The sequence below is a fragment of the Polypterus senegalus genome, chromosome 1 (assembly GCF_016835505.1).
Source record: "Polypterus senegalus isolate Bchr_013 chromosome 1, ASM1683550v1, whole genome shotgun sequence".
Taxonomy (NCBI): Eukaryota; Metazoa; Chordata; class Cladistia; order Polypteriformes; family Polypteridae; genus Polypterus; species Polypterus senegalus.
Genome location: NC_053154.1, coordinates 2,824,812 through 2,851,143, shown reverse-complemented (window position 1 = coordinate 2,851,143; position 26,332 = coordinate 2,824,812). Strand labels below are relative to the sequence as shown.

Sequence of the window (26,332 nt, the reverse complement as noted above, 5' to 3'; positions counted from 1 at the left end):
CAGGGTGTTGGCAATCTTCTTCTAGCCTCGGCCATCTTTATGGAGAGCAACAATTCTTTTCTTCAGATCCTCAGAGAGTTCTTTGCCATGAGGTGCCATGTTGAACTTCCAGTGACCAGTATGAGAGAGTGTGAGAGCGATGACACCAAATTTAACACACCTGAGACCTTATAACACTAACGAGTCACATGACACCGGGGACGGAAAATGGCGAATTGGGCACAGTTTGGACATTTGTCACTTAGGAGAGTACCCACTTTTGTTGCCAGCGGTTTAGACATTAATGGCTGTGTGGGGGACAGCAGATTGACACGGTTATACAAGCTGTACACGGACTGCTTTACGTTGTATCAAAGTGTCACATCTTCAGTGTTGTCCCATGAAAAGATGTCATAAAATATTTACAGACATGTGAGAGGTGGACTCACTCTTGTGAGATACTGTACCCTACACTTTACGAAGGATGCCCAGGGATCTTTAATGACCGCAGAGTGTCAGGACCTCGGTTTAATCGATCACAGGGTAAGTGCCCCCCTGCTGGCTTCACCCACACCTCTGCCAACAACAACTCCAGCTTTTCCTAGGTGGTCTCCCATCCAAGTACTGCCCTGAGGTGGATTCCCTCTCCTGAAGTTCATGTACTTTGGCTCTTTTTATATGTTTTTTTTTTTTTGAGTGTGTGTTCCTCGGCCTGCTTTTGCGTTTCAATGCCAGGCCTGCTTTGTGTTTTAAGGCCTAGTTTTGAATTCGACTTTTTTTTATTTTAGTTCAGTGAGCCTCAGTGTTGCGGCAATGGCATCTTAAAACATGGAGAGGCCTCAATGTTTCTTTTAGATTTACCAGCTTTGTTTGTGCTGCTCAGGGTCAAGCAGCCTGTTGCTCGTCTTCTTCAACTATAGATTTGTATTTTTTTTTTCATTTAATGAGGTGCTGTTAAGATGATGGATAGGTGAGATCTATTGGCTTTTTTCTCTCTCCGTATTGTATTGTGCTTGTGAGTTTGGCCTGAACCCCCTTGATGGTCTTGTTTACTTTTGTAAAGTGCTTTTGTCTGACTTGATCGACTGACAGTATTTATAAGAGGCGCAGTGCAGAGGTGACTGATTGAAGTTTCATTGCACGTCTCTATGGACTCGTATGTCTTTCTCCAGATTCTACATTTTCAACTGCTTGCTTAGTTGTGCTCTTGTGTTTCTATTTATCACTGAATGCTCTTATCACAGTTAGAGCCAAGGACTGTTCTCCACAGTATCTGAATTCACAAACATCTAGATAAAATGATACTCACTGCTCTGATTAGAGAGTCCTCTGAGGTGCTGCCGATGCTGTGGTCTGCTCCTACGGCATTTTGATAAATGACAAAGTGACCTGCCGTTATGTTCAGAGGTACCGAGATACGGACAGGGTTTACAAGGCGTGAGGAGTAACGATTACCTTAAGACTTCTGTGGGAGCGTCGGCTCCTCATCCCTCACAGCCCTTGTGTTTGTGTAGCCACATTGTCACATTCTCAGAGTGCAGTGAAATTGTGATCAGCATGCAGCATGTCACCTCTCTGTCCAGCACCATGATAAACCAGAAAACCTCCCTGTTATTTAATAGAAAACACACATCATCCATCCATTATCCAACCCGCTATATCCTAACTACAGGGTCACGGGGGTCTGCTGGACCCAATCCCAGCCAACACAGGGCGCAAGGCAGGAAACAAACCCCAGGCAGGGCACCAGCGCACCACAGATAACACAAATCAGTGGACCTAATATCACTTGTGCAGTTGCATAGACACCTTTATCCAAGGCAGCTTATATTACATTATTACAGGCAGCAGCTCATGGCCACTCAGTGTCATTAGCAGGGTTGTAAGTCTTAAGCCTTGTCCACTTCCCCACACTGCCTTATTCAGTTGTGCTCCCAGTTCCCAAACCCTACGTGTGTAGTGGTCGTGGTTACCCGAAGATTCACACCATCCAAAGATGGTGATTTGTTTATTTTATTTGTGGGGGCACAGAAACTCACCCAAACTTGACCCAGCACACCCACGCTCACACACCGAGACACTGTTATTTGCACAATAAATAAATAAGCAACGATGAAATATATTAATCAAACAATAAACACTCACAACAGAGTCCAAATACAGTCCTTCAGTTGATGATGGATGAGTGAAAGAAGTACCTTGTGAACTGCTCTCCGATAAGAATGTAGTTTTGTCCTGCCAGTTCCTGATGTGGCGTGTGGTGATTGGGAGCACTCCCTAGACAAAGACATATCCAGTCGAGGAGAACTCTCACTGACAAGCAGACACAGCACAGCACATACATCCAGATGGAAACTGTAATCCAAGGTGATTTTGGCCAATTGAGTGTGAAAGGTGTAAGAACGAATAGAATCTGGCATCTTTCAGGGTCCCTTTTTAAAGGGCCTGCTGGCTCGATCTTCTTCCCAGCAACCCTCTAAAACTGCCCAATAGGGTTATACCACCGGGGCCACTGGGAGATGTAGTACATATGTGAATTTTTCCTTGGGATTAATTATCTCTCTCTCTCTCTCTATCTATCTATCTGTGCATTTCCATTATCTATCTTTCGGGCCTTAGATCATTATGGTGTGTTTATAACTTATCAGTAGTTTCCAGATGAATACAATGTAGGAAATACCAAGCAGGTCACAGTTTCTTGCAGCAGCTTTGATAACTTCTTGCCCATGTCTGTAATTTTCTTGCTCTTTTTATTTCTGGTTCAGCTGCCACTGGTTTGCCACAAAATTGTCAGTTAATCACGGTTGCTCTCTCAGGCGTCTTTAGAGGTTTTGTTTATATATATATATAAAGCATTTTAATGAAACTCTTACTCAAAACTGTGGAGTTCATAGTAATTCATTTGATGCAAATTTTTTTAATAACTTTTTTTTAATTTAAGAAACAAAACATAATAACCAAACTCTGTGTAATCCTAGTGAAAATAACATAGCAAGTAGGATAATGTGTTCCAGAGAAGCTTCATTTAAATCGACACTCGGCTCCCATTTAACTTAGAGAGCTGTACAGATATGGAGCCCTGTCTGCAATGGCTCCTTCTGTAGAATAAAGTGGCAAAGTGGTAAAGTGTCTTACTCTTTGAAAGAGATCCTGTCCACAGTGAGACAAAGTGGCATCGTACTGCCCGTGCATTGCTAAGGGCTTTCCTGCCTGCAGCTCACACATGTCCTCCTTCCAGATGTGGTCTTTGTGCTGCGACCAGACACACCTGACAACAGGGACATGAGGAGAGTGTGCTGCCTGAGTGAGAGGAATCTGCAACGACACACCACCCTCTCCACAGTTCTTGTGTTTCATTGGCTCTGTGTCCTTTGCTTTGCAGATCTCATTGTGAAGAATATAACAGTTTGTGTTAGCAATGTCAATACAATATGCAATACCATATTAGAATCGTGTGGTGTCTGGTGTAATATTACATAAATGTATCAGAAATGTCCACTCCCTCGTGCATATTGCACTGAATTACTGGTTTGTGGCGTTTAATGTCGTTTGTAGCTCACCGTCCATCTCGACCCTTCACTCTCCTTTGCACAGCGTCCCTCGAATGGCTAATATTGGTATAGTATTTATAAAAATGCACATGTATATATGTACCTAAATGCAAAGAAAATGCATTTTGTGTTTACTTATCTTCAGATTCATTCCAACCTTCCTGAAAAGGCAATTATTCGATGCCATTCTTATCTAGCTGGGACACTCTGTCGGCGTCATCATCAATATCAAACAGCACATCTTGTTTGGTTGTAAATGCCTTTGGACACACCATTTAATTAACGCTACACAGCTGATCTGTGAGAACAAATGATGATCCGTGACTCTGTAATAATTCACGGCCATTTTGTCATCGCTAAAGCACATTGACTATCCGCGAATGAGGAAGGGCTATACACTTGTTCAGTTTGCCTGGCAAATTTGCAGTTTGGATCTCTAAAATTGATTCTTACTGTATATCTTCCAATAGTAGCCCCGGCGTTTATTCAGAAAATTATTCGGACGGCCCGACATTTAAAACAGACCGGCGGTTGTTGGAGACTGGCTATTATTCTCCTCGCAGACAGAATGGTAATGGGTAAACGGGATTCATTTGGCAGTAAAATACAGTATGGTACCGTATTTACGGTCACAAAATGTAGGCAGCAACACCGGATGAACATTTCAGGACTTAATGAAATTATTCGTACAGTAATCCCTCCTTGATCGCGGGGGGGTCTGGAACATAGGTGAAAATCCGCGAAGTAGAAACCATATGTTTGTATGGTTATTTTTATATATTTTAAGTCCTTATAAACTCTCCTACACTGTTAACATTATTAGAGCCCTCTAGACATGAAATAACACCCTTTAGCCAAACGTTTAAACTGTGCTCCATTACAATACAGAGATGACGGTTCTTTCTCACAATTAAAAGAATGCAAACATATCTTATCTTCAAAGGAGCGCCATCAGGAGCAGAGAATGTCAGAGAGAGAGAGAAAAGCAAACAATCAAAAAATCAATACGTGCTTTTAAGTATACAGAAGCACCGCGATAAAGCGGCATTTTGTAGAGGAGCGTCCGTGTCCTCTGTGCAAACAGCCCCTCTGCTCACACCCCCTCCGTCAGGCAGAGAGAGTGAAAAAGATAGAGAGAAGCAAACAAGCACCACACGGGAAGCATATCTTATATCATTGAGAAGTTTTAGTTAATATGTAATACATGCTCTGATTGGGTAGCTTCTAAGCCATCCGCCAATAGCGTCCCTTGTATGAAATCAGCAGGGCAAACAAACTGAGGAAGCATGTACCATAAATTAAAAGACCCATTGTCCAGAAAGCGAACCAGCGAAAAATCCGTGATATATATTTAGATGTGCTTACATTTAAAATCTGCGATAGAATGAAGCCGTGAAAGTCGAAGCGCGATATAGCGAGGGATTACTGTACAGCAGTACGGTCTTATTAAAGCAGTATGCAGTGCGGTACTACCGTAAGCATGAAAAACAGGTACAGTAGACGTCAACTTTCTTGCCAATGATGCCACCAGCACTGGCCTGCACCAGTCCGAATTTCGCACGAAGGCGCTCATCAGCCCGACAAGTCCCCTGCGGAACATAAGGAAATGCAATAAGCTCCAAACTCATGCATATACGTATACATTACAACATGAGACTGGATAAGATACAATAAAGTACAGTACTTACCATCTACTCGTCGTCTGAAAAGGTAATGATTGCTTCGTTATTTGCGAGTTCTTCATCTTCCTCTTCTTGTGATGGCAATACAGGTACTCCCATTGCTTGTTGTTGCGCAGTAATCAGTTTTATCAGGATTAAGGTGTCGAAGATGGCATTTTCATGTTCTTCCCGCCACCTCTGCCCTCCCTGTGGGGTTATGATTGACGTGGAGACGAAAAGGGCAAGGTGTACACAAAGAAATTTCTTTTTGACTTTCTCGCTTCCTCAATAGCATCCGACGACAAAACATTTTTGACACGAAAAGGTACTTACCGTATGATTCACTGCAGGAGGGTGGTAGCCCAGGTGGTACGAAAAGAGGATTAGCGCACGAAAAAGGTGGTGGGTCATTGGAGAGCGGCGTTTACTACAGACCGGCGCTTAAAGGAGACCAGCTACTATTAGAGACCGGCGTCTATTTGTCGCGACATCTGTTCAAACATGGTGTTTATTGGAAACAGGCGTCAATAAGAAGCCGGCCACTAGTAGAAGATATACGGTATATTATTCTTTACAGAAACCCATATGTGAAACTACTGTGGAACGACTGGCCACAATACCCAACCTCCCGTGATAGGATTGGGAGTGTCAGTGCGTATGGACGCATGCTTGTAGATTGTTTTTTTTTTCCTGACTTTGTGGTGACATCAGAGATGCTCCGATTGCTCTATGGTGATCCTGCTGTGCTATTTCCAAGCTGCAGTTATGCACTTTCAGGCAAACAATCAAGTGAAACTGATCAGTTAAAGTAAGATTTTATATACAGGGTGCCCATACCTCCACACGTGTCTCTGTCCCGTCAATGGGCCTGCTGACCTTTAGGGGTTAACATCATTATTTAGAAGTGAGATTGGTCTTCTGATGCACATTATAGCAAGTCTTTATTTCTCTTTGGAAAGATAGTAATTTATGCTTGAGATAATATTTTTGTTTTATTTTCTTTAATTTTATTAAATATTGTTAACAATAATGTCCTTAAAGTTGAATTAAAAAAACGAATTTAGCTGACTGGGCCTGCAAATCTCCCACTTTGCAATGGCTTTGTGGCCTTTTGAATTTCAAAGAGCCTCAGAGGTGTATCAGGTGGTTCTGTTAAACTACCTGAATTTCATCAAGGAGCTCCTTGCAGACTTTTAATAAAGCTTTCCTTTGTCTTAATTGTATAGAATGAAGAGTGCCAATAGACCACCTAGTTAGGTGGGCACAGATGTTTCTGCAAGCCTAACGCCTTTTATTAAAATTGTTGCCCTGCCTTACTTCACTTTTAAGTCTGACTAGTTTCTTCATTTTGTGTTTCTGACAGGAGGATCAAAAAAATCACCCTGCCAAGCACTAGCCGCTTACGACACTTCACCAATGAGACACTGCTGGACATCTTGTTCTACAGCAGTCCCACCTACTGCCAGACGATAATCGATACTGTGAGTCAGGAAATGAACCGCATGTGGGCCCTGTTCAAGCACCGAAACCCAGACTTCAGAGGCGGAGTGTCCGTAGCAGGGCACAGTCTAGGTAGGTCGTTCTTTCTGTCAGGTCGAGCAGTAGTAAGTGGGTGCTTCTCTAACACACTGCACTGGAAGGTGTGTGAAGTGGCTTGACATAGGTGAGGTGGTGTTGTTCATAAACCAGCGGCCAAGGCTATGAAATGGGATGAGCTAGTGGCCCACCACATGTACTCCTACAAAAGGCAGGAATCTCTCTGTTTGAAAAATACTGCCACTTCTGCATTTTTTTTTTAAATAATGAACTATTTCTTCCAGAAAATGTTTCAAATGTATTCTTTGGTATTCATATGTATGTCTGGAGTTTGCAGTTGAACAACAAAAAAACAAGCAGATGAGTCTCTTTTAACGTGTAAGTAAACTTAACCTGGTGGTGAGTTGCAAGTTCCTGCAGTATAAGAAGCCCACACTTTTGCAAGCTTGAAAAAGCAAAATTGTTCTTCCTTGTGCTGTTTTGTGTCTGTGTGTACCACCCTGAACATGGAAGAAAGAAGCAAAAGCAGAGAGCTGTCAGAGGAACCAACAACAACCTTTATTTGTATAGTACGTTTTTATACAAGCGATGGAGCTCACAAGATGAAGAAAGAAAAAAAAAAAAGAAACATTAGGCAGTACTAATTAACAAAGAATTAAAGTAAGGTACGATGGCCAGGGAGGACAGAAAAAAAAAAAACATAAAAAAGCTCCAGCGGGCTGGTGAAAAAAAACAAAATCTGCAGGGGTTCCAGGCCATGAGACCACCTAGCCCCCCGAACATAAATGATTTCGTTCAGTCCTCATGGTTTTCAGGCTTCACGTGGAAGAATTAGATGATGCTGATGGTCATGTGGACCCCTGGCCTTCAGTCTATCAATGGAGGTACTGCACGGTGCTTTAATCAGGTGGTGGTGGCGCAGATCGGCATCACAGAAAACCGGAAAAAGAACAGCAGAGAAAGTAGAGGTTAGTACGAATTTCGGAGCCACCAAGAATGATAATGATAATTAAATGCATATACAGAATATCGGGGTTGCACTAAAATGAAGGTATGAGAAAGCCATGTTACAATAATGAGTTTTTAGCAGTTTTGCAAAGTGCTCCACTGTATTAGTCTGGTGAATTTCTATTGGTAAACTCGTATTCCAGATTTGAGGCGCACAACAGCACTTCTTTTAAGTTTAGCACTTGGAATTCTAAGCAGACCCTCATTTTAGATATAGGACGGGGTGAGATGATTTAAGGCCTTGTAAACCATCAGCAGTATTTTAAAGTCGATTCTAAATGACACCGGTAACCAATGTAGTGACATCAGAACTGGAGAGATGTGCTTGGATTTTCTTTTCCTAGTTAAGATTCTGGCAGCTCCATTTTGCACTTGTTGCAGCCGATTGATGTCTTTTTTGGGTGGTCCTGAGTGGAGTGTGTTACAGTAATCTAGTCGACTAAAAACAAAAGCGTGAACTCATTTTTCAGCATCTTGCAAAGTTATAAAGGGTCTAAATTTTGTTATATTTCTTAAGTGAAAAAATGCTGTCCTAGTAATTTGATTAATATGGGATTTAAAATTGAGGTCAGAGTCACTAATCACCCCTAAATTCTTTACCTCTGCCTTAACTTGTAAGCCTAATGCATCAAGTTTATTTCTGATAACCTAATTAAATCCAACTTTGCCAATCACTAAGATTTCAGTTTTCTCCTTATTTAGTTTAAGAAAATTACTACTCAGCCACTCAGGAACACAAATAAGACATTGGGGTTAGTGAATCAAGAGAGTCGGGGTCATCAGGCGCTATTGACAAATACAGTTGTGTGTCATCAGCATAGTTGTGGTGGCTCACGTTATGCCTTGAGATAATCTGACCTCATGGAGGAGCATGGAGATAGAAAAGAGCAGCGGACCCAGGAGAGACCCTTGTGAACCACCATATAGAATATCCTGCATCTCCAACGTATAATTACCGCAACTAAAAAAGAATTTTCTACCTGCCTGGTAGGACTCAAACCAATTTAAGACCCTACCAGAGAGGCCCACCCACTGACTAAGGCAATTTCTAAGAATATTGTGATCAATGGTATCAAATAGGGCACAAATTTTCAAAAACAGAGGAGTTGAGGTTATTTTTCTTGAGCAGGGGTTTAACTATAGCAGTCTTAAGACAGTCTGGGAAGACCCCCATATCTAGTGATGAATTTACTATGTCAAGAACACTCACAGATAGCACATCAGAGAAAAAAAGGCCACAAGACCACCCAGCATTCCACCAAATATAAATGCTGTAAATCAGTCCTCATGGCTTTCAGGCTTGACTTGGAAGAATTAGATGACGATGGTCATGTGGACATAAGGCCTTCAATCCATCAATGTAGGGACTGCATGGTGCCTTTAATTAGGTGGTGGCAAGACACTAAAATGTGACAAAGTGTGATAGAGTACTCCTGTGTCCTCCATGCACAATGTTATCAAGAAGTTTCAGGCTCATGGCACTGTCCGTACTCTCCATGGATGTGGATGCAAGGGAAAAGTTGATGAGCGATTGCAGAAGATTGTTCAGATTGTTGTTGTGAGAGAACCCTGGTCAGCTGCCAGACAGATTCAGGCTGATCTTCAAGCAGCAGTTTTAGCTTGCATCATTTGTTGCCATCTCAGTGGCAGGAGACCCAGGAGGATGGGAAAACATATGGAAGCCTGACTGGCTGTGTTTGCCAAAACTCATCTGGTAAAGTGAAACTCCTTCTAGAAGAATGTCCTGTGAACACGTGAGGCCAAACTGATGCCTTTTGGTAAAGCACAACATCTCTTTGTTAATAGCCATCACGGAAAAGAACACTAGCCCTGCACTCGAACATGGACGAGATGTTTTGGATCTCGGACGTCTTTATTACATCGTATACGGTGGACACGGGAACACTGAGGTCTCTTGTAGCCTTTGCTTCGATTTTCTCACTCAACTCTTCAGACAGTTCTCTGCTTTTGCTTCTTTACTCCACAGTCAGGTGGTACACACAGACACATAACAGCCAAGTTCTCTTATGAACAGGCTTGACGTCTTCTGCAGAAGAATGGATTGGGGGCCAGGAGGTGGGCTAATTGAAAGGGGCACAGCAAAGGATAGCCAACAAACAGGCAGGGGGCAAGTCTGAGAAGATGAATAGCACAAGCATCAAAGCCCAAAATATTAACCAAAAAACAGAGGCTTAGAAACACCAAGCCAAATGTACCTTTTAAACCTGTCCTATTTAACCACTGCGGACCACCTCCTTTTGTTTTTTCCCATTACTTGGTAGGTGAGGGTTCTCCAGTATCCCTCTTGAATAATCACAGTAATGATGATGATACACATGACGCCACTGCAAATCCAAGACTGTGTGAATCCAAAATGGCGGTGCAACGACCTCATGAAGAGAGCGCTAAAACTTTTAAGCACAAAGAAAAACCGAATAAAAGCAAAATTGACTTTGTGGGGTACAGAAATTGAATCAGTTCAATGCGGTTGAATGTAAACGTCATGTATTGCAAGGACCTGTGGCTCTTCACAGGCGAGTTTACCGACAAATCAAAAGAGTCGCATACTTGGAATCCACAACTTTTTCTTACAAGTCATGAAAAGTGAAAATAATGTTGACAAGTCCATTCCATTGTAGGATTTATAGATAGAATGAGAGTTTTTTAATATTATTTCACTACACATACAAGAAATGCACATGCCAATACCATTTTTAATTTGAACAGTTTCAGGAAGAACTAGTGCACTACTTGAAATATGTCAAGGTGCCACTATTTTTGGCATTGTGAGGGCATGCAGCCTGCCTGACCTGGTGCTTGTACCCCTCACTGATGAGTCTCTTAGGGGTGGTTTGGCTCTACGCACGTATGTGACAGTGTGGAGTGTTTACAGGAGTTTCTTTGAGATTGTCCTGATGTCAGGGTGCCAACAGAGGACTGGCCTTCTCTAGGGACTTTCGTAGACCCCTTGATTTGTTGGAATCAAATGGGTTATTGCAACCATAGAAATGCCCGTTACGGATTGGGCAATGTGTCATAAAATTGTGGTAAAACATTCTGTCCTATGGCTATTCCTTTAAAATACTCATCCCCTCCTTTTCAATAGGTTTCATATTAAGCGTGTTCTTATTACTGTGCCATTTTGGTGGCATATTTGCCCCTTATATTAGAACATTAAAATAATCTAGACGAGAGCAGGCCATTCAGCCCAACAAAGCTTGCCAGTCCAGTCCACCAAGTCGAGTTTTGAAAGTTCCGAACGTCTTTTCATGTGGTTTGTGGTCTCTTACATCCATCAGCCTCGTCTAAGTGCAGTAACTGTTGTAGGGTAATGGAGGCAGGACAGAGTAGCTCCTCAGGTCCCAAATGCTTTCTGTTTCATTGACTCATTGATTCATAGAGAACTGCAGTATGGCAGTCTGTCAAAGTGAGACCGTCATGGCTGCCCTTTTGGCTGGCACCTGTTAGGAGCTCCACTGTTTTATCTTCATTTCCATGCCGGTGCTGTCAAGACTTGCAGTCTTTCCATTTAAATTGAGAGTTGCAGGGCCCTCAGAAAATGAAGGAATGGCTAGCAGATTAGTAACCGGCCCCATTTTGACCACACTGTGTATTCGTTCACTCTTCTCTGCTTGTGCCAGGTGTAACCCCCCTATTTTGGTTTTCTTTCTATTTCCAGGTGCTCTTATTCTTTTTGACATCCTGTCCAATCAGAAGGATGTGTGCGGACGTGGTGGCCTCCTGCCGTCTCCCCCTCTCATTAATGGAGAAGTAAGGGCCGTTCACCCCACTGCTGACCAGGTGAAGGTAAGAAAAAGCAACGTTCATTACCGCTCAGACAGTGACCTGTGGGCACACGCATTTATTTGAGTCGTGATGTGCCCATGCGTGACTCTGCCCACACACATCTGCCTCAGTGCGAGGAAGTCAAAAGACCTGAGCCTGCTGTGGCTGTTTGGCATGTGGCAAACTCTGACGATGCATCGCAGTGGGACAGTTGTATTGTCCTTTGTACGGAGTCCAATGAAATCCCTGCTTACAAGTCCATCTAACATGCAACACATGTCCACTGTTTGGCACCATGACACACAAGAATGTTACTAAAAGTTCAAGATCAAGTGCAGAATCAAAAGGCTTACTGTTGTCCAATTTAAAGCTCTCTGTATGTCCAACCGTTTTGTCAAAACCAGAGTGCCAGCCTGCCACAAAGAAGCAAAGCTATTTGGATGTACGGGTATTGGGGACTCAGTGCCATCCATGAAAATGACAGCTGTGGCGTCTGAACTCTGCCTTTTCTTTTGATGCAAAACAGCAATATCCCATATCGGGTACAGTGGAGCCTCAGGAAGTGTGAGCATAGTTACAAAATGAGCATCAAAGATTACATCTTCTTATTAGTATTATTACTACTAGGAGATGCCCTGATCAGGATGCCATCCTTTCTGCTAGTATCTTCACTGAGATGTTGGCTCCGGCTGCTAGGTTGTTGCTTGTCCATACATTTGAAGGATGATCCAAGATTTCTTACTTGAGCACCACATGCTGGTCACACTGACTTGAGCTCATTGTTACTGCTTCACAGACACCCCTTTTTCTCCTTATGCTCTCCCCCCTTGTTCTTACAGTTGTTATCTTCTTTGGTCCTCAGGCTCACCCCAATAAAGCTGTGGAGGATGCAGCACCAGTTGACGAGCAGGTGTTGGAAGAAGCAAATGGCAAAGATGTTGTGGAGGAGCCAGTCAGTTTGGCATCTGCACTGGAAGGCCTTGGTCTGTCTGAATTCCTGGGCACCTTTGAGCGGGAGCAGATTGACATGGAATCACTGGTGGGTTCTCATTGTGGGCTGGATGGAGTTTTTATTCTGGAGATGCCAAGTTTAGTCCCCTTTGCTCACAGTTTGATTCATGTGCTGACATTCATGACTACAAGCAGCATGAGGTCACTCTGTGGAGTAATCCTGTCACGTCTATCAAATTGTATGGTTAAGGTATCTGCTGGTCTACCCAGTGACCCCCTTTCTCTCTCTCTCTCTCTCTCTCTCTCTCTGTCTCATCATCTTTTTGTTATTTCTGTCTCATCAGCTTTTGTGCACAATGGACGATCTGAAAGAGATGGGAATTCCTCTGGGTCCCAGGAAGAAGCTCATCCAGTTAGTGAAAGACAGAGTAAGCGCCCAGGTAGGTACCCACTGCCAGCTTGCAATGCTTTATCTATGGTATTGAACCATGACACAAAGGGTCATAGGAGCCAGATTTGGGGTAAATGGGGTAAAAGTCCTCCATTGCAAATGACCTACAATTTTGTTAATGCATTTTAAACATATTTAATAGAACACAGATCAAAGATAAGGTACATAATAATTTATCTCACAATATTAAAATGCAGTGGGGGAAACAAGTATTTGAATCCCTTCTGAATTTGTATGTTTGCTTAATTAGAAAGAGGTGAACAGTCTCAAATTTTTATGGTTGTTTCATTTTAAAGGAGAGACAGAATATCAACCAAAAATCCAGAAAAAAACACAACATAAAAGTTATAAATTGATTTGCATGTCATGGAGTGAAATAAGGATTTGATTCCCCCCTACAACCCAGCCAGACTTCTGGCTCCCTCAGATTGGCGGTTTGCCCATGTGGCACACAGATTACAATCAATCCCAGATACTCCTGATCTCAGCTCATTATGTGTTTAAAGCCCACCTGTCCACAAAATCAGTTTCTTTCATTCCAACATCTCCATCACTGTGGTCAACACCAAGGAACCGTCAAAGGACATCAGAGACAAGACTGTAGTGGGCTACAAAACCATCAGCAAGAAGCTTGGTGAGAAGGTGACAACTGTTGTTGAAATTATTCAGAAATGGAAGAAATAGAAAATGACCTTCAACCGCCCTCAGTCTGGAGCTCCATGGAGCTCCTGGGGTGAGGATCACCATGAGAAGGGTGAGGGATCAGCCCAAAACTACACACTTGTTAATGATCTGAAGGCAGTCGGCACCACCACAGTCACCAAGAACACCATTGGTAACACATTACGCCATAATGGTGCCCGTAAGGTCCCTCTGCTCAAGAAGGCACATGTACAGGCCCGTCTAAAGTTTGCCAGTGAACCCCTGAATCATCACGTACTCGCATATACAGAACGAGTCAAAATTATGTTAACATTTGAATAGCGGAAACAATTTATTCACTAAACACACTTCATATATGCAAGATGATTCACAGGAATGTCTCAACCTCTTTGCCATCATGTTCAAACCACAAACACCAACGAGCAACAGCACCATTTAAAGCCCAGGCTCACAATTCGCAGGGAACAGATGACAGCAGAGTCCGTGTTCTGTCCTTCAGGTCACTGATATCACTGAACTTTACTGCTATCCACACACACGCTCCTTCACCATAACCCATAACCAGAAATCACAGGGTGTCAAATCAGGGGAGTGTGGAGGCCATGGCACTGATCCACCATGACCTGGAAAGGTGTGGTTGAGATAAAAAGAATCCATTAGTGTGAACAATTTTGACTTACCCTGCATATACACACACATATATTTATACACTAAATAAATATATACAGGGTGGTCCAGATCTAATTATGCAATTTTCATTACACTATAACTTATTAAGTTTATTACATAGAGAATTCACAACTGAATGGAGGACAAGTGGGGACATTACATGGAAAATCAGTGAATTAATTCAATGTAAGTCCATTTTCGTTTAGGATATTTCGAACAATTCTTTTGTCTTGCATTGTCTTCCTGCATTAAAAGTTACATAATTAGATCTGGACCACCCTATATGTGTGTGTGTATATGTATATGTATATATATATATATATATATATATATATGTATATGTATATGTATATGTATATGTGTATATATATATATATATATATATATATATATATATATATATATATATATATATATATATATATATATATATATATATATATATATAAAAAGGACGCTATATAGCACCCAACACAGATTCACACGGTGGCATTCATAAGATCAATATACTGTTTATTTTTCTTCAGCTGGAGGGCACGTCTTCCCTGTAATCCTTCCAGCCATAGCACAGTACAGTAAACACCACAAGTCAACACATTTTTCTTCTCTATTCCACCACCACTCCTCCCTGGCAACCTCATCCTCTTCCACCTGACTCTGGCCGCTGAGTGGTGGTCGCTGGCTCCCTTTTATTGGGAACCCAGAAGTGCTCCAGGTGCTTGATTGGCGACATCAGGCTGCACTTCCGGGTAAGGCGAAACCAGTGCCCAAAAGGGGCCAACAGCTCCTGCTGCAGCACCCCCTGGGGGTCCCAGTGGAACCCCATAGAGCTGCACAGAACTCCAACCCCCATGAAGCCCTGGGGGAGTATGAGGCACCGGGGGAGATACTGGGCTTCCCACCCTTGTCAACCTGGCAGATACGGTGAAGGGGCGTCCTGGCCAGGCATGAACCCCGGCCGTCCTTCACTATATATATATATATATATAATATAGTGGTCCTGTCTTGAAGTGATGTCACCAGCCCAGCACACCAAACTGGCCATCACAGACTGGTAGAAGATTTGAAGGATGTCACTTCCCACATTACAGGAGTGCAGTCACCTAAGAAAGTCACCCTTTTTTCTGTATTTCCTCTGTGTTCTGAGACCAGTCCAACCAGTCATTGATGTGGACCACCTCTACACTGACTCCCTTAATAGTGATTGGACATCGAGGCTCTTTGGTGCGGTGAAAGTCAATAAGCAGTTCTCTGGTTTTGCTGATGTTGAGTTGCAGACAATTCCCAGAGTTCTCCTCCTGACTCCTGTCCCTGTTCTCAACACCCCCCAACTGACCTGAGAATTTCCACAAGTGACCTGATGTGCTGTTATTTTTCTAGTAAGAGGTGTACAGAGGAGTGAAGAGAAAAGCAGACAGGCCTGTTCATTGTGGGGGCTCTGGTGTTGATGACTTTAAACGGCTCATCTACCCTATTTATGTGTTCAAAAAGCTAAATTTCCACAGGAGACAAATAAAGTTCGATCTGCGTGTCTGTCTAATATTCTATTATGTAAGGCCTGTGCAATTAATTTTTTTATAAAAGTACTCTAATATTAATAGTTTGAACTTTTTTTCATGGCGCAGCTTATTCTTTCTGAGGTTTACAGTACTTTATAAAATTTTAAGTAGATAAGTTTTCAGCTATTTTCACTTTAAATATTTAATTTTGCATACAGCAGTTTCCACACATATTGAGCCAAAAAACTTGCAGCAAAAACCCCAGACTTGCAGACTTGCAGCAAAAACCCCATAGAAAGTAAAATAAATCAGGCTGATAAACAGAAGTATTTTTCTTGACTTTTTCAGCCAGTGTTTTTCCTGTCAGGGTAGAATTTTCTGCAGCTTTAAGGCCGTCAGCATAAGGCTGTAGGTGTGAGTGCATTAAAGAAATAGGAGATATTTAGTACCAGTTAATTAATATGTCCTTAACCGAGGTGGCACAGTAGTACGCACTGATTGGCACTGCCACTTTACAGATTCAGTGTGTGCAGTTCAACAACATTTATTTCCAGAGCACGTTTTCATACCAACGATGGAGCTCAACGTGCTTTACAAGATGAAGAAAGAAAAAAGAAAAATAAGACTAGGCAACACTAAATAACAAAGAATAAAGGAAGGTCCGATGGCCAGGAGAACAGAAAAAAAACCAAAATGTGCAGGGGTTCTGAGGCCACGAGACCACCCAATGCCCACTGGGCAGACCCAGCACCTGACTGTCAATGTGGACTTTGAATCTTCTCCCTGCATTCTCTGAGCCCTGATGGTTTGTTTAAACGGTCCCAGTATGATTGTGTAAGGAAGTGGAACTTGTGATGCACTGGTACCCTGTCCAGGCCCTTTTCCTGCGCTGTGCTCAGTGCCACCATGATCAGTTGGTTTGAGAATGACTGGGACTGTTGTTAGGTGGCCAGTGAACATATTGGCTTTGAGATTACCATGAACCACTGCTACGACTAAAGGGCCTTTCTTAAAGCCTATAAAAGTCTGTAAAGACTAGTAGTGGTAGGACAGGTAAAGTCCTCATTTTTATACTGAAATGTCCATTTCAGATTTAAGCTGATGCCACACTATGCGACTTATCAGATGTGCTGATCTCATGGCTGCACCCAACTGGATATTCTAGCCTCTACTGTGCTGTATATGTCTACTTTACTGACTGAGCGCTGATCTTGCAGCACAGGTGTGCTCACCCCTTTTTCTGCCAGCCAATGGTGTGCTCCCCGATGGAGCAGCGCTGTGTGAAGGATTAACAGCTGTCTCTGTCCTTTAATTGTTTTTTCCATTCTGTTATGTGAAATACAAGACATCTGACAGGTGAGCTTCTCTTCTGTTTGTGAGGTTCAAAGCACGGGTTTCTTATTTCTCGCTGCTAGTTTCTCCAAATTTTACAGCAAGATGAGCATTCCTTGGTTCATTTGGTTGTCCACTCTCCTGCGCACACAGCCCACCCCTACGAATAACAAGAAAATCATACCTGTTTGGCTTTATTGTGGACTCGGTCGTTAGGCTTGTCACATTAGACAACAACATCATTTATTTCTATAGCACATTTTCATACAAATAATGTCGCTCAAAGTGCTTTACATAATGAAGAAAAGAGGAAAAAAGACAAAGTAAGAATTAGAATAAGACAACATTGATTAACATAGAATAAGAGTAAAGTCCGATGGCCAGGGAGGACAGAAAAAACTCCAGACGGCTGGAGAAAAAATAAAATCTGCAGGGGGCTGAGGCCAGGAGACCACCCAGTCCCCTCCGGGCATTCTACCTAACATAATTGAAACAATCCTCTTTGGATTTAGGGTTCTCTTGGAAGGACTTGATGATGACGGTCATGTGGACTTCTGGCTTTTAGTCCATTAATGTAGGAACATCACGGTGCTTTGATCAGGTGCACAGAAAACCGGGAGAGAAACAGAAGAGAGCGTAGGGGTCAGTACGGATTTTAGCGCCACCATGAATAGTTATGATAATTAATTGAAAATATAGATGAGACGATTGGCTTCACAGGAGCACATCGCCACCTGTCCCCGACTGGCTAAGATTATGTAAATAAAAACTACGACAGAAAAACGCCAGAAAAGTCTTCTAATGTGACAGCCTTGGTAGAGCTGCTTTCGTGGAAAGTTGTCATTGAGCGCTGCACATTCTTTCGTGTGTGTCTCACTGAATTTTACTTTTCAGGTTTCATTACAAAGAAAGGCAAATGGCCTGAATTGTCACAACAAGTTGGCAGTGGGCAGTTGGTCAAATGAAAAGGAGCAAATCCGATTAAGTCAATTTTCTGAATGTTTGTGTTGAGTTTATTGCAAGAATATACTGTACTTCAGGCTGTTTATAGCCTTCGCTTTAAGAAGGTTTAGTCGAGTTTCTTTTAAAGAACATTTTAAACGAAGGGCAGCGTGTGCCCCGTCCTGGGCTCCTGCTGCCACTTTGCAGCACTCCACTGGACTGCCAGTCACCAAACTCCATAGCCAAGACATCTATAGGGTGGTCCAGATCTAATTATGCAATATTCATTACGCTGTAACTTATTAAGTTTATTACATAGAGAATTTGCAGCACCTGCCCTGCACATTGAGATTTCACTTAAAATTCTTTTTGTTGCCGATAGATGGCAGCACCTACCCTGCATTCCAAAATGGCGGGGAGACGGTTGTCAGTCGAACGGTTGGATAATTAGATCTGGACCACCCTGTATAAGTGGCGAGTGACATCCTGTGCATGTAAGCTTACCGAAATGTGCACAACTGAAAAAAATAAGATTTCTAAGTAACAAATAAGATATGTTTTTAAAATTGGGATTGAAAAAGGATATTGATTATTCTTGCAGTAAGCAAGAGAAACTGTTTATTAAATTAAAACATTAAAAATATGAATTTGGGCAAAATACCCACAATCCCGAACCCTCATGTAACCTTAATTAAAATGTTCATCACCTTGTCCAATCAGGCCACTGTACTCTAGTGTGTTTCTTTTTTGAATGTTTTAATTGACGTTTAACTCTTGGTCAGTTCATATGACTAGATGTTAAGACTTGTACTAGCGACGCGAATGAACAAATTACACTGGACGGATCACGCTTTGTAAAAAGGACACACGAGTAACACGTACATCAGGACAGGGCAATAGGCTCAGTAATCATGAAAGAGCTTTAAACCTGTCATTGTCTTCCGCTGCAGTTAATTCCTACATATGCATGAATATTGATAGATAGATGGGTACTTTATTAAATTCAAATAGAAGAATATGTAAGTTTTAGACAAAAAAAAACTGTAATTGTGCTAATTAAGGTATGAAGCGGTATAACAATGATCAGGTATTTCACTGCAGTAAATTGTAACAACCAGTAGCTCTCCCATCCCTACTTGCGCCCATTGATTGCCTGGCTAGGCTCCAGCTGCCCCGTGACCCTGACCTTGGTAAGTGGGTGAGTTTGATGGATGGATGATTAGAAACAGGTGTGTGACACAAGTAATGAAATGCCGGTAACTGTAATGTAGAGTTTGAACGTTTACGCGTCACAAAGGTTTTTTTTTTTACTAAGAAACGCATTTTTTAGTGATAAGTGAAACGGCAGAGTTTCATTTCATGAAAATTGTCCCTTAACTTGTTTTGCAGATGTGAAACATGAAACTTGCTAAAATTACATTTACTGTTTTGTTTTGGTCGGAAGCAAGAAATGTTGCTCCCTAGGGGTTTCTGTGCACCCAAAAGCCCTTTCTCCAATGCTTCTGCCACCACCACTCCGATCTTCTGCAGCTCCTTCCATAGCTCCCCATGCTCTCATCTGCACATTCACACCGCCAGTTCCATTTTGGCTCAGTGGTAACACCATCTGTACTCGCTTTCCCCACCACATAATCCAAACCAAGCCAGGATCCTCTCAGAGAAGCGCCCCGGGTTGCTTCAAGGTAAGCCCTCTTTACCCTCAGCCTGCACCAGAATACATTTTAGTGTGCTTTTGCAGGGCTAATGCCGCGAATTTCAATGGTGGTTTACAATTTTGTTTTGAAGCAAAACTTGAAAGTTTCTGTGCAAATCATTTCACTTCTCACTTAGTGTGACCATACCTACAACTTTAAACAGGACAGGTGACATACATTGTGCCTGCAGCACGGTGTCTTTTATAGTGCCTTTCACTGGGGGCATCTTGAAAGTGGGGGAAAGACCATCATTTCCAAAGGCCTAAGTTCCCAGCTATCCGTTTGGCTTCTTGATGTGTGGCATTCCTGCAGCAGCTCTTTAATTGCATGCTGAAAGTTGCCCTTCATCAAAGATGCCACTTAAAGCAGAAGGCCATGCTGTGTTGCCACATCTTGTACTTTTGTCTCAGCTCCCATACTGATATGGTCAGGACCTTGGCAGGTGACTGATGCATAAGTAAGACCTGCAGTCTGAGAAGAGGGCATAGACAAGGCGGGCATACACTTGCACTATCTCTGACACTGACTGGAACTGCCATGCTGCTTGGTATTTGACTCTCTTCCGTTTCTCTCAGCAGCAACAGCAGAAAGTGGCAGCTGAGAAGAGGGCAGAAATGGAGGCTAACAAGGCCAAAGCAGAGGCTGCCACCAGCAGAAGCCAAACAGAGCAGGAACCCAGGAAGTCAGCATCCATGGGGGGTTCCATTTCTTCCAGAAATGTGGACTATGATCACTTTGAGGTTGGCACAGGCCAGGTAAGTGTGGATGTGTGGCACTGCTATGAAGTTCCTTCAGGACTTTCTTATTTTCCTGTCTCACATTTCTGTTTTTCACCTTCTCTTGACAGGTGTCCGTCTTCTACCATTCTCTGGACTTTGAGCCTATTAACTTCTTTGCCTTGGGCTCTCCAGTTGCCATGTTCTTGACCGTTCGTGGCGTAGAGAAGATTGATGAAACTTACTGTCTCCCCTCTTGCCAAGGCTTCTTCAATATTTACCATCCTGTGAGTGACTAGAGCAGCGCGGGGTGCCTTGAACCCAGAAATGGGTTTTGGGTGGTTTGCTTAGGCTTCCGCTTGCGGGTTTGGGATGGGTGTTGGGTGGAAGTGTGAAGTCTGTCTCTTGGCATCACGTTTGTTGTCCTAACCTGCTATTGGACATGGAGATTGGCTTCTCATTTAGAACAGACTTGGCGCTCAGTTTCTGATGAGCTCTGGCAGACCCTTATTTCTGTTTATTGCCAAATTTTAACGTTTTGAGCCAAAATATTTCGATTGTGGCCCATCCAAATTGTGGGGACGTGGCTTCCACTGCTGTCAAGAAATACAAGTGCAGTTCAGTGGTAAATTGGGCAGTCTGGTGCAAGGCTGGCAGTGCCAAGCTTTCTTGAGTTGTGCTGGTCTGTGCACTTCCAGTGAGAGCAAACTGAGTGCCATAAACCAATTAAAGGGCCAGGAGATGAAATGAAACAGAACAAATCACCAGGATCTGATTATATTTATCTTGGAGTTCTTCAGGAGGCTAGCGAGTACAGACTTAAACCCTTGACACTGTGCTCTGGGAAATTCTCAAGGACTGGAAAATGGCAAATATTATCGTGTTATATAAAAAGGGTGACTGGGCATATCCAAGCAACTATAGGCCAGTAAGCTTAACAAGAAATCAAAGGAAAATTAATGAAAGGAATTATTAAGGATAAGATTGAGCAACACATGGCAAGGACAGGAGTTATTAGGAACAGTCAGCGTGGGGTCAGAAGAGGGAGGTCGTGTTTTACTAACAGGCTGGAATTCAATGAGGAGCAACAAAAGGATACGACCAGAGAGGAGCAGAGGAGATTATTGATCTTGATCTTCAGTAACCCACTGGAATTGTGATACAGTCGGAAAAAAGTGAAATGCTTGGAGGTCTGTGAACACTGGTGGAAAAAATGACTTTTTCCCTGAATAGAGTAGAAGTCTTAAATGATATGCCAAATTTATAGTTTGCTAGTGTAAAATCTGTGGCTGAGGGCTGAGTTTTTAAGAATTCACCCAAAATGTATGGAAACTTTATAAATGATTTACATAATTAACAAACTGGTTAAGTTTGCAGATGATACCGAGATAGGTGGATTAGCACATAATCTGAAATCTGTTGTATCATCAAAGAAAGACTTGGACAGCAGACAGGCTTGGGCAGATTTGTGGAAGATGAAATTTAATGTCAGCAAATGTAAAGAATTACATATAGGAAGTAAAAATATGAGGTTTGAATACACAATGGGGGTCAGAAAATCGAGAGTCCACCTTATGAGAAGGATTTAGGAGTTGTAGTGGACTCGTCACTGTGTTCAGAAGCCATTAAAAAGGCTAACAGAGTGTCGGGTTATATAGCGCCTTGATGTGTGGAGTACAAGTCACAGGAGGTTCTGCTCAAGCTTTATAACACACTGGTGAGGCCTCATCTGGAGTTCTGGGTGCAGTTTGGGTCTCCAGGCTACAAAAAGGACATAGCAGCACTAGAGAAGGTCCAGAGAAGAGCGACTAGGATGATTCAGGGCTACAGGTGATGAGTTAGGAGGAAAGATTAAAAGAGCTGAGCCTTCACAATGATGAAGAGGAGACCTGACTGAAGTGTTTAAAATGATGAAGGGCATCAGTGCAGTGGATCAAGATGGTGCCTTTAGAAAGAGATCATCAAGAACACAGGGACTGTGACGATGCAGGTTCGTTCCATGCTCCAATCTTCCCTCTGGGAGCTCTTCAATCCGTCGCCGTCGGTAATGTTACCGATGAGCTTAGCAGTGAGGCAACAACATAGCAAGGGGATGGTGCAAAAGTGTAAAGTGCTTTTATTAAAAACAATTAACAAAACAAGGTGTTCAAATTAAAGTGCAGTGTCCAAATAATCCATAAAATCAACTGTGAAACGTGGAGGTTAACATCCATTAGAAAAAACAATCTTTTAAAGCAACGAGGTTAAAACACAATGCAGGAAGCAATCCTTTAAAATCCAATTCAAAGCCCAGTGTCTTCTACCTGTGGTTCCCCTAATTCTCCCGTCTGGACTTCTCAATAGGGGAGTTGCCCTACATGCAGCTGACCGATCCCTGGCTCTGGTAGGCTCCTCCGAACAGCGACTTGAGATTCCCCAACGACCAGGGCTCTCACGCTGGGGAAACCACGTCCCAAGTCCTGACTCCCGCGGCCTTACGCAGGGAGTCATCCGCCCTTCATCACGGATCACTCCCGCTCCATAATCACTCAGCGGGAGCGACCACTACTACTTCTCCCCAGGTGTCGGCCCAACACCCAGGCTCACTGATTAGCTGCATACGAGCCTACACTCGCTCGCTCACTCGCACCGGCTTTCTCTTTCTCTCTCGTTCTCCCCACTACTTCCTGCTTTCTTCTGCAGCCTCCGTTCGTTTCTCCTTTTTCCCTTAGCCGACTCGCGCTTCTATATATCAAAAGGGCATGGCAGCTGTGGCAAATCAGCGGTCCCAGAAACAATCACGGATGTGGACAGTTTCTCACCTGTGCAATTAGGTGAGAAACGCCCACACCGCGAATTGCCCCGAGAACTGCTTCAGACGCACAACCACCATGCCCCCTCACCAAGCCGTGAGCGCGGTGATTATTTATTTTAAAAGCGGCCCTTTGACAGGAGCTGGGGACCTGCTATATACCACAGGGACACAGAAGTTTTTCTTCACACAGAGAACCACAGGCACGTGAAATAAGTGACTAAGTAGTGTGGTAGACAGTAGCAGTCTAGGGGCTTTCACAAGTTGACTTGATGTTATTTTGTAGGAACTAATCGGGTAGGACTGACAAACTTTGTTGGGCTGAATGGCCCAGATTGTTCTAATTGAAAGCCCAATACATTTCTGAGGTCTAAAATAACAAGACTATAGTAATGTTGTTAAAATCAAAATGCCAAACCAAACATGCAATTACTAAGTTTTTGTTATCTAAAAGCATTCTCTAAGTCTTTCAGTTGAATTTGCACTTTCATATGCACCATTGAGCATGTGGCACTGGTATCTAAAGTGTCATGCCAGTGACATCACACACACGACGTCTAGAAGCCAAGCGCCCAGCAAATACCCAATGCTTCATAAAACAAAACCATGACAATAAAAATGAACAACTTAAGTAGTGCTGGGCGGTATGACCAAAATTCTATATCACGGTATTTTTCAAAATTCTACCGGTTTCACGATATTCGATGGTATTTTTTTCCCCATGCATGTTAACCACATTTCCACTACAATTACTGGCTAAGAATAACCTACTTCACTGTCATGAGAATTGTACATCGTACACAAAAATACTTTAATGGGCACACAAGTATTAATCCAGGTTTGCACGGCCCCATAAAGTAATCGTTTTCAAGGGGTTGGCACTAATGAAGAGAAGGAGTCACATTGCGTGACAGTTGCAGTCAAAATAGAGAACCTTTTTATTGAACAAATTTTGCAAACAACTTCAACTAAAATTTTGTCAACCATCCAAAGAGTCATTGAGACTTAGTGAAATATTTGTATTGTACTGAACACGTCTTAGAAAAGGAATAAATAGTCAATATTGTTTGTAAACCAACTACACTTTCTGTTAATGTTAATCTCTGTCCACTGACACGTTAAAGTGACTTTTTAAACAACTTCACCATCATTAAAGTGCAAAATATTTAAACTAATAAATAATAACAATAAAATAAATAATAGTGCAACTTCCAGTAATAATACTATTACTTCAGTACATTGCACAGTATTCATCAAATAAAAATAAAATACTATAAAATAAAGCAAGTGCAACTTGGTGATGACATCTTTACCAACTGAACCGTCATTAAGGCAAACTGCAGTAATATGGACTTTGCTTCAAGCTAAGCTGTATACATAAATAATAAAACTGCAACTTGCATTTATAATGCTCTTTGTGGTGTAGCCCTACTGAATCGTATTAGGACCACAGTGAAGAAAAAATAAACCATATGTCCAGATTAAAGTCGACATTTCCACTTTATTCTCGTAGTTTATTTTGTCATTAAAGTAGAATGTCCTAAACTAAACTTCATCCTAAAATCAATGTTTAATTCACTAGATTTTCTCAAACCCCATCATAAGTTAATGTAGCACATTAAATGCTTTGTGTTAAGTGTTCCCTGACCGAGTTGTTAATCACCACACGCTTCTTAAACGGACTTCCTCTGCACGAAGAGGAGGCGCAGGCAGCGATCGCTGCACAGAATCCATTCCTGCTCTCTGAACACGTAGAATGCTAAGATAAATACTTGATATCATTTTCATGATGAAATGCATTAAAGCAGGTGTTAAACATGCACGGTGGTGCTGCTCCCTCGCAGTAAGGGGTCCAGATGTACGTTCAGTGTAGAGAACTTTATGGCAGGTGTGATGAGGCTCCAAAAAGCTGGATGTATGAAAGGGTACCGCACAGGTTTAACTGAAATACTGAGTAAATGTTGGGTTTGTGATCTGGGGGTCGGAGACACAAACACAGAATTCAGTGGATGCTCTTTATTGCATGCACCCTGTCTCTGTTTGACGTACCGAACCCCAGTTCCTATCCTTCCTTTTTCTTTCTCCACATAACCAATCACCACATGATAAACGTCTTTGCGAAATTAAAACTAGTTATAAACTTAGACCACGGAGTGTTCAGAACTTCGTTATACATGTTTAATTATGCCATCCATTCAGGGTTGTGCCCATCCCAGCAAGCATTATGTGCGAGGCAGGAGCAAATCCTGAACGTGGCGCCAGCACATCGCAGGGTGAATACCAGCAACACATACACTAGCAGGGTCAATAATACATAACAAAACACGCCACCCTACATGACTGTGAAAGGAAACTGAAGCACGCTGAGTAAACCCACCAGAAAAACATGCAAATTCAAGGCAGGGAACATCCGGGACCCCCATGCTGCGAGGCAGCAGTGCAACCTCCACACCACCGTACCGCGACATGATTAATACATGCTTTAATGCATTTCATCATGAAAATGATATCAAGTATTTATCTTAGCATTCTAAATGTTCAGGGAGCAGGAATATCATGAAGTGAATGGATTCTGTGTGCTGTCTGCACCTCCTGTTAGTGCAACAGGAAGTCAGTTTAAGACGCGCGTGGCGATTAACATGGCTTGGGGAACAATTAACACAAAGCATTTAATGTGCTTCATTAGAAACTCTAGTAAATTAAATCATATTCATTTTAAGATGGAGTTTAGTTTACGATGTTCTACTTTAATGACAAATTACGAGAATAAAGTCAGCATGTCAACTTTAATCTCGTCATAAACGGCGAGAATAAAGTCAACATGTCGTCACACTATTACACAGTACCCAGGTGCATTAGACAGTATTGAAAATAATATAAAACAAGTACAACTTGGCTTGCAGTATTATCCAGTAGTATAGAAACAGTATTCACACATTTGAACGTAATGGTCCACATCCGACCTTTTAAAACCAAAGCATCTCCAGACAGCAGACACGGCTCCTTTTTTTCTTCAAAAGTTCTTCTTTGTCATCATGTTCAACTTTATCGTCTGCTACATACAGCCTTAGTTTCAGAATGTCCTCTGTCCATTTTCGCCGTT

At 42.4% G+C, this 26,332-nt stretch overlaps 1 protein-coding gene across 4 annotated transcripts in view; it reads left to right on the top strand.

Annotated features, from left to right (window-relative positions):
* Positions 1–26,332, top strand: part of LOC120522889 (SEC23 interacting protein) — a 114,758-nt gene that overhangs the window by 57,056 nt on the left and 31,370 nt on the right. For 2 of the 4 annotated variants that reach the window (XM_039743661.1, XM_039743676.1), the window contains exons 9-14: positions 6,555–6,763; positions 11,415–11,542; positions 12,384–12,560; positions 12,817–12,912; positions 20,301–20,477; positions 20,570–20,725. In XM_039743661.1, coding sequence (XP_039599595.1) covers positions 6,555–6,763; positions 11,415–11,542; positions 12,384–12,560; positions 12,817–12,912; positions 20,301–20,477; positions 20,570–20,725 — 943 coding nt within the window. Of the gene's footprint in view, positions 1–6,554; positions 6,764–11,414; positions 11,543–12,383; positions 12,561–12,816; positions 12,913–20,297; positions 20,478–20,569; positions 20,726–26,332 lie in introns of all 4 variants that reach the window. The other 2 variants (XM_039743654.1, XM_039743669.1) reach the window with 1 other exon arrangement.